The sequence below is a fragment of the Scatophagus argus genome, chromosome 4, assembly GCF_020382885.2.
Source record: "Scatophagus argus isolate fScaArg1 chromosome 4, fScaArg1.pri, whole genome shotgun sequence".
Classification (NCBI taxonomy): Eukaryota; Metazoa; Chordata; class Actinopteri; family Scatophagidae; genus Scatophagus; species Scatophagus argus.
The window spans coordinates 26,243,037-26,251,900 of record NC_058496.1 but is presented as its reverse complement, the minus strand read 5'-3'; the positions used below and the strand labels follow the sequence as shown (position 1 = coordinate 26,251,900).

Below are 8,864 nucleotides of genomic sequence, written 5' to 3'. Positions count from 1 at the left end.
GCTGGAGCCTATCCCAGCTGACTACGGGTGAGAGGCGGGGTTCACCCTGGACTGGTCGCCAGTCAATCACAGGGCAGCACAACATCCCAACACACTTAAAACCCAGCAACACCCTCAGACAACAACTGGTCCATCTAAAAGACAAAACACCTAGTCACAAACTATGCAATGTGTCGCTGTAAAGTGCAGTGAGGAGTGCTCGGTCCTTTACATAGGGGAACCCAAAACAACCACTTCAAAGATGCATGGCACAGCACAGGAGAGTCAGCTCATCAGGACAAGACTCGGCTGTATATTTGCATCTTAAGGAAAAGGAATACTCATTTGAGGACTCAAAAGTTCACATTCTGGACAAAGAAGATCAGTGGTTTGAGAGAGGCGTAAAAGAGGCCATCTATGTTCAGATAGAATAGCCATCTTTGAACAGAGGTGGTGGTTTACGACACCGACTTTAGCCTCCTATAGGGCAGCCTTGAGATCCCCTCCCAGACGGTTTGACCTCCATTCACACCATCCCTCATGTGACCCTAACAAGACACTAATGAGCCGCTAGGGTCACAAGACCCTCAGGACCACCCCCGAGGTGACGAACCTACTAGAGGTTAAATACCTGAGACTCTCCACCAGTTTTGGAACTGAGGAAGCCTTTTGGATGAGAGGTGAAATGTCTTCAACAAGCTAGAAGAAATCCAGTTTTCCAGTGAATTTCCCTCGGGATCAATAAAGTATCTATCTATCTATCTATCTATCTATCTATCTATCTCATCTATGACACAGATGTCATCATTCATGTTCATAAAAAATGATTCTGCATTCACATCCTGTAGATCAGCCAGAGCTCTGTTCAACGTAATGTCGCCATATGGCTTCTTGGTATTCTAAAAAAAAAAATGAAAGAAAAAGATGTTAGGTCAGTTGCTCTCAAGCAATCTGCTACACTGTAATTCTATTACATTTTTTTGTGGCATGAAAAATTTGCATTGTTTACCTTACGTGTGTTTCGTTGTTGCTGTGAAGGAAAGATTGGAGAGTTTAGTTTATTTCCTCAAGTCAATGAGTCAAATAAACTAATCTGTATTAAAATAAAAACTGTGCCGGTTTAGCATTTTCAAGCCTTTATTTTCTTCCCACTTTTTCAGTATCCACCATCAAATTTAAAGAATTTCCCTTTGGGGATAAACTCTGATTCTGATTCTGATTCTAAAGAGAGAAACATCTGCTTTTTTTCTGGAGCAGTAGAATACTTACTAAATCAAATATGTATCTTTATATCTAAGAACATTAACCAATGGAAATTCAACATGAACACACATGAAATTGCTATATACATAACATGTAAAGTGTCGTTTGTAGTTGTGAAGCCACAGAGAATTGCCTCCAATTCTGCAGCTCCTCTCAGCTCTACGGAGCACTTTTAGCATCTTTTCGATCATCGTTTTGAGTGGGAGAAAAAATGCTCTGATAAACCTAGTTAATGCCACTGTATTTACTATCACATCACTTGGTTATAAATGATTTTGAACCTGGAGGAATGCTGTCTCATTTCACTGTTCACTGTTACTGTAAACAGCTAAAATGACTATATATATGTATATATATGTATATATATATATATATATATATATATGTATATATATGTATATATATATATATATATATATATATATATATATATATATATATATATATATATATATACATATATATAAAACCTGGACTCTTGTCTCTTGATATTCTATATTTTTGCCAAAAAAAAAAAAGTCAAGAGCTCAAGAGAATTTTGGCTAAATTCTAAAAATTAAAGCTGCAGTAACTTATTTATTTATAGCTAACTTTGCTGTTTGGTGCTGGGAACGTAGCTCACAATAGATTTATTAGCATGAGCATGTGGAAATTTGGTTCATCAGAGTGTATTTGGCCAGAATACCAAAAACAGTGACCTGGATCTGAGGTGAACTGCAGTGTTTTTGATCATTTTCTGTGGTCAATCGCTATAAATAGACAAAAAAATATTGATCCATGCAGTGATAGAGCCTGTCATGACTTGATTTGGTTTCTCACACATTAACATTTGAACACTGTCTTGTTCTTAAAGCTATGAAAATAGCCTTCAGCCAGCTTGATGATGGTGTCATTTTTGCTCTTCACACCGCACCAGTACATTCCGTCTCCATGGCTTGGCTTCAGCACTGCCACAGTGAAGGAATGTGAACCCTGGGTTATCTTCAGTTTGCCTCCATCCACTAAGTGCATACTCCGGCTGAAAGTGAAGCCAGTGCAGCAGTCAGTGCAGTTCTGCCTGCACCAAACCCTTGGCAGGCACTCACGCTGCAGTTCATAGGGATATGTCAGTTTTTGCCAGTACACTGCCTCACACAGACCTGCAAACAACCGTGTAGTAGCGAACAGAATATTTAACTGTGTAATTGACACAGGACTTTGTTGCATGGTGCGACTCCAACCACCTGCACCTCAAGATACAAGATACAAGACAGGTTTATTTGTCACACACACAATCATACACAGTACAATGTGCAGTGAAATTTTTTATGTCCTTGCTACCAAAAAATAGGTAAGTAAAAATTAAAAATTAAATATTGTAAAATAGAAACCTAAAAATAAAAATAAAAATTTGAGAATGTGCAGTATTTACATGTACAGTATTTACATCTAGTGCATGTGGGGGTAGGATTGTCCAGATTAACGCTCACTGTTGAGCAGACGGATGGCCTGGGGGAAGAAGCTTTTCCTCATCCTCTCAGTGTTGGTTCTCAGGCAGCGGAACCGACGGCCTGATGGCAACAGGGAGAAGAGTGAGTGTCCAGGGTGATGGGGCTGCCTGAGGATCTTCTCGGCTCTCGACCTGCATCGTTTGGTGTAAATGTCCTGCAGGTCGGGTAAGGTTGTTCTGATTGTCCGCTCAGCTGAGCGGACTACCCTCCTAAGGGCCGAGAGGTCCTGCTTTGTGCAGCTGCCCATCCATGTGGTGATGCTCCCACTCAAGATACTCTCAGTGGTGCAGGTGTAAAAGTTCCTGAGCACCTTGAGGGGGAGCCTGAAATCTCTGAGGCGTCTGAGGTGGAAGAGACGCTGCCTGGCCTTCTTAACAGTCCTGTTAATGTGCAGTGACCAGGACAGGTCCCGTGTGATGGTCACACCGAGGTATTTAAAACTGTCCACCCTCTCCACCTCAGACCCGCCGATGCAGAGTGGACGGATGTCCTTCTGCTGCCTCTTCCTATAGTCCACAATCACCAACATCAGGGAAATGGTGGTGGACTTCAGTAGGCCCAGGTCTCACCCGGAGCCTGTGGTCATCAACAAAGATTGTGCGGAGATTGTACAGACTTACAAATATCTGGGAGTGCAGATGGATGATAATCTGGACTGCCAACACAGACGCTCTGTGCGGGAGAGGATAAACTGGTGAGGAAGGCGGGCTGTGTTGTGGGCACAGAGCTGGACAGCCCTGAACAAGCTCCTGTCAATCATGGAAATTAATGTTAACATTCCTCACTGTTCTGAACTTGAATCTGTACCACACACTGTTCACCATGTTCCTTAAATTATTATACATTCTGCTTTGTACAGGACTTTGTACTTTTAATCTTTGTTTACTTTGCTTTTATTTGTATTTATTGCATGCCCTTTTATCTTAAGTCTGTGGATACGGCTGGAATTTGTGAATGTCCCTTGGGGATAAATAAAGTATCTATCTATCTATCTATCTATCTATCTATCTATCTATCTATCTATCTATCTATCTATCTATAATACAGAACAAAAGAAGCCCAGCAATAATAAGAAATTCACAATTGTCACAGCATATTTCTTTTTCACCTATTCTAATTTATATCACTTTGAAAAGGCTAAATACACTATGAATTTATCTCAAGAATTAACCTGTGCATCCAAGTATGGTGGTAGCTGGTGGTAGTATGTAATACTCAGCTCTAGTGGATACTAGTGGATACAGGAGACAATATGCCCGCTGGCTTTATTTTAATATCAGTACATTATACTATGGATCTCACACAGCAAGGATTTCAGAAAGTGGTAATTAGCTAAATAAAGCAGTAAAGTAACCTGATGATCACATGTGAACATTTTATCATATCGATGGTCTACACTTAGCTACAGCCAAAAGCAGAATGAGAATTAAAGAATGCATAATCCAAGTACTGAAAATGGTTTTGCTCATGTGACAGGGAAGAGGAACTGCTTTTTGTGGGTGACTGTGCCTCAGGAAATGTCTACTACCCGCACAGATAATGTTTGTCTTCATGGTTTGAGGTGGTATCATATTATCAACTAATGAACTGATTTACTGACTTGTAATCAGAGAGAAAGACATATGTAAACCCATCTCAATAACAGCTTGCTAGAAAGTTGGAAAGTTTTTTTTTTTTTTGGCAGATTATTTTTGTGCAAATCTGAAGCCCATATTATTTAAACGAAGCCCAAATATTTGAACCTCATGCTTTTATGTTGAAAAGCTTGCTAAACAGGATCGTACGTTTTTTCATTGGCTGATAATTCAGCCAATGAAAAAACCTCTTGTGCGCATGTCTTGCTGTCCCCATGTGAGTAGTACAGTGCTTGCGTGCTGGCTAGCGACACGCTAAAGAACAATCATGGTAAGTTGAAAAATGATATACAAGCATTTAGCAATTGCTTAGTAGGAAATTTACCCTAGCAAACTGCGAAATTTTACTTTGGAAACCCATCTAACGAGAGGTACACTGGTAATTAATGTTCGTTTTATATCCTCAATCAGTGTAAACATTCCAGTCTGGTCCACAATTTTATGAAGGTTGTTGGCGAAAACGATTATGTACGGTATAGCCACACGTTGCCATAGCTAAGTTTGTCAGATGGCTATATTTATCTCGTATAACTTCGTAATGGACTGGCACAAAGAAGACACCCAGTAAAAATCAGGTTAATCATATTAGCTAATGTTAGCTCTCATAAGCCCACATATCTAGTCAAGATATTTCCTTGACTCTCAGGCGTTTGGGCTTTGCATTAACATATATTAAATTAAATTATTCAGGGAAGTCGTATGAAGTTTTTAGCATATTTTCAATAGCGTTTAATTTGCTAACCGTTAGTCTTATAAATCATTTTGGACTGAGGTTTAACTTGCTAACAATGCCTCATCTTATGTTAACACGTACAGAAAAATTAACAGATTAGTCAAAATAATATAGTTTTTAATATTTCCAGCAGGCTTTTCAGTCATGCTCATTGTTCCTATCAAAATGACATCGGTCTGTTAAGAGCTGGCATTATTTAAGATAATTTGGTTAAAGTTCTTGATGTAATGTTGCTATAGCTTCGTCGAGAGGTGAGACTGAGACGAGAGTACTTGTACAGGAAGGCCCAAGAGGACAGGCTTAGAACCATTGAGGAGAAGAAACAGAAGCTGAAGGGTGCACTTGATGGTAAGTGGTTTGATAATGCATTTTGTATGACAAGTGATTATTGTAATTTATCCAAACACCAATCCTGTTTCTCTGCAGAAAATCGTCTTCTTCCAACTGAGGTACGTAAAGAAGCTCTGCAGCTACAGAAACTCCTGGAGTTTGATGATGGAGGGGCAGAAGGCAAGTGTTTTTAATTCTTGCTATCGTCAACAGCATCCTGTCTGATAGACCCATTTTGTTTAATAATCACTGTATTCATTTTTGTTGATTTGGGTATACAGGTGTCGCCTCACACATGGATGATGAATATAAATGGGCTGGAGTTGAAGACCCTAAAGTCATGGTCACCACATCCAGAGACCCCAGCTCCAGACTCAAAATGTTTGCCAAGGTCAGGCCAGTTTCTCTGCAATACATTCTTCAGTCAGTCAGGACAGCAGGTGGACCTAGAGCCAGAGCTGCTTATCAGTCTTTTTTTTCCTTTTTCAAATCCAAGATTCTTTTCTTTGAGCTCAAGTCCAAGTCTCTTATGGTTGTAATAAGTGTACTGTCATCTGCTCCATCCGGTCTGCTTAGCACTGCCTAGCTATATCAAAGGAATCTAAAGCATTTCCTGTGTTATCATCGCTCATTTTCCCTATTGTGCCTCTGATTGGCTAAAATTTGGGTTGGGTTTTTCATTGGGTTGGTTAAGTTTAGGCATGAGGAGTAATGGCTGGTTAGGGTAAGAATATCCATAATTAAGCCAGTGTCAGAGTTCCTCTTCTTAGGAAGAAAAAAAGATTGTGGTACGTCGTGGTAACTTTTCACACATGTGGAAAGTAAAGCACCAACACGATGTCCATCCATAACGGATGATACATGAGTCACAAACTGCAGAAACATGCGTGTCCAAGTACTTCTGTTGTCATTTTATGTATTTGCAGTACATTTGTACACTTGGTTGAGTTGTGTGTACTTGAAATGCTTTTTTGTATTTGCAGCTTGTTTCCTAAATGATATGCATGTGTTGTCAAACTGATGAAGAGATTTTCTTAATTCGCATGTGTTTTCTTAAGGTGCAGCTGACTGAGCTGTTTTGGTTATTGTATTAAACCCCTCCCTGAGCATATACTGAGTGAAAGACAGGTTATCACTCCATGACAGCACAGACCGATAACCTGACATTCATACTGAGGGAGAGTTTAAGGCTAGTTCTTCTACATGTCTCCTGTTTACTGATTTTTCTTCATTTAAAAATCACAATGAGGAGTAACAGGAAATATTAAAGAGGGAATGGGGAATAATGTGTAACTGTGCAACTTGTGACAGGAGGTAAAGCTGATGTTCCCTGGAGCTCAGCGTATGAACAGAGGAAACCATGAGATTGCTGCACTTGTGCAAGCCTGCAAATCCAACAACATTACAGACCTGGTCATCGTGCATGAAACAAGAGGACAGCCAGGTACGCCTGTTTACTTAAGTTGGGCTGTAAGTAGTAATTTTAGATGTTTTTATGTGTATTGTATATACTGATAATACTACTCAGTTTAATGTGGGAATTACCATATAGTATAGTATATATATATCTAGTGCAGTGGAAGAGCACTGCTTGCACACTAGAAAACGTTTTTGGAACGATGAAAGGGAGAGCTATTCTCACCTTAAACACATACATACACACTTTGTGTTAATATTTAGCTACGCTAGTGGTGTGCTAGATAGATTGATCAGTCCACCAACCTTGGTTAAGACTGAAATATCTCAGCAGTTACTGGATGGATTGCCATGAAACTATGTTAAGACACTCATGGTCCCCAGAGGATGGTTTCTAATAACTTTTCATAACTAACAATAGCCCATCAGCCTTAGTTTTTGCATGCCATCACTGATTAAAGATGATGATCATGGTAATCACATTTGATAAACATCATAATGTTAGCATGTTGTGTGTTAGCACTAAATTTAATGGCCATCAGTCTTATAGTTGCCTGACCCTATGCCTATTGCCATACCATTCCCATGGTTAAAAATGTTTTCCAATTGGTAAGAGGACAATTGGAAAACAAGGTAAAGTATGATTTTTTTTAAATAGACTGAAAGTGAAATTACAGTCAGTACAGAGAAACTGCACTTGGAGTATCTGATTTATTTTTGTTTTGTTTTTGTGTATATTTACAGATGGCCTTACGGTGTGCCACTTACCATTTGGACCCACAGCTTATTTCACACTTTACAATGTGGTAATGAGGCATGATGTTCCAGACATAGGCACCATGTCTGAAGCCTACCCCCACCTAATTTTTCAAAACTTCACCTCACGACTTGGCAAAAGGGTAACTGAGTGCTGGACCATGCATTATACACATGCCGATGATATATTCTTTCACTGCTTGTTTGTGCGTCCAGTTAATTAGTTCTGCTTGCACAGGTATCAAATATCCTGAAGTATCTTTTTCCAGTGCCGAAGGAAGACAGCATGCGTGTAATCACATTTGCCAACCAAGAGGACTTCATCAGTTTCAGGTTAGTGTTTGAAAGCACTCCCTCAGCATTAATGCCATACAAGCTCTTTATTTGTTGCTTTTATTTGAGTTGAACAGTACTTTTGTTTTTTAATTATAGACATCACACCTACAAGAAAACAGACCACAAGAACATTGAGCTGACAGAAGTAGGACCCAGGTTTGAAATGAAATGTAAGTTTTGATAGATAAAGAGTTTTTGCACTGCCCTTCATCTGGACCTCAGAAATCCAGCATTATCCAAGCTAATCCTTTTTTTTTCCCCTCACAATAATAATGTTTGTCTCAATAGTCCTTGATTTTAAGTGAGGCTAACCACAGTACAGATCTACCTCTGCAATGTCTGCACAATTTAGATTGATTGAAGAGACACCAGTCTAAAGAAGAAAACTAACCAGTGTAGAATAAGGAATTCTGTTTTCATTAAACTGTAATTTGGGGTCATTTCAGCTGAATTCCTTTCTTCTGTACCACTTTTATTTTGGGATGTGTTAAATGTTTTAATCTGTCCTTTTGTTTAGTGTACATGATTAAACTGGGCACCTTGGAGAATGAGAGCACGGCAGATGTGGAGTGGCGTCACCATGCATACACACACACGGCAAAGAAAAGGAGGTTCCTCAGTGTGCAATAGGAACTAATAAAGCATAGTCAAACTGTGCTTGTTGGACTTTATAAAACTTAAAATGTGGAGTTTATCAAATGGCAAGTGTTTGTTTTTTTTTTTGTTATAGTAGCCCATCAAATATGATCTGAAATGTTATCAGTTGAATTAAATGGATTGCCCACTGAGACTATTACAACTCTTGTGCTGTTTTGTAATAAATTGTATTGTAACCTATATTTGTTTAATTGTCTTGTCTTATAGCGGAAAGCAAAACAAGTTCATACGTAAGATGCAATTCTGCTGGATGGTTTAGAATGCATTTAT

At 39.2% G+C, this 8,864-nt stretch overlaps 2 protein-coding genes across 2 annotated transcripts; one reads left to right on the top strand and one right to left on the bottom strand.

Annotated features, from left to right (window-relative positions):
* Positions 1-2,064: 2,064 nt before the first annotated feature.
* On the bottom strand, positions 2,065-2,448 carry si:ch211-102c2.4 (uncharacterized protein LOC568178 homolog). The gene has a single exon (XM_046386138.1). The coding sequence runs from the start codon at positions 2,446-2,448 to the stop codon at positions 2,065-2,067; it is 384 nt and encodes a 127-aa protein (XP_046242094.1).
* A 2,089-nt stretch (positions 2,449-4,537) lies between these two features.
* On the top strand, positions 4,538-8,774 carry imp4 (IMP U3 small nucleolar ribonucleoprotein 4). Its single transcript, XM_046386049.1, has 9 exons — positions 4,538-4,637; positions 5,339-5,447; positions 5,526-5,609; positions 5,711-5,820; positions 6,741-6,873; positions 7,590-7,744; positions 7,840-7,934; positions 8,034-8,107; positions 8,455-8,774. Exons 1-9 carry the CDS (start codon positions 4,635-4,637, stop codon positions 8,565-8,567), a joined length of 876 nt encoding a protein of 291 aa, XP_046242005.1. The 5' UTR covers positions 4,538-4,634; the 3' UTR covers positions 8,568-8,774.
* The last annotated feature ends 90 nt before the right edge of the window (positions 8,775-8,864 follow it).

Excerpts from the sequence above, each read along its gene's own strand:
- si:ch211-102c2.4 (XM_046386138.1), bottom strand. The coding sequence starts at position 2,448 with ATGCAACAAAGTCCTGTGTCAATTACACAGTTAAATATTCTGTTCGCT.
- imp4 (XM_046386049.1), top strand. Across the intron at positions 5,610-5,710 it reads TGATGATGGAGGGGCAGAAG|GTGTCGCCTCACACATGGAT; the intron begins GCAAGTGTTTTT and ends TTGGGTATACAG. Across the intron at positions 7,935-8,033 it reads GAGGACTTCATCAGTTTCAG|ACATCACACCTACAAGAAAA; the intron begins GTTAGTGTTTGA and ends TTTTAATTATAG.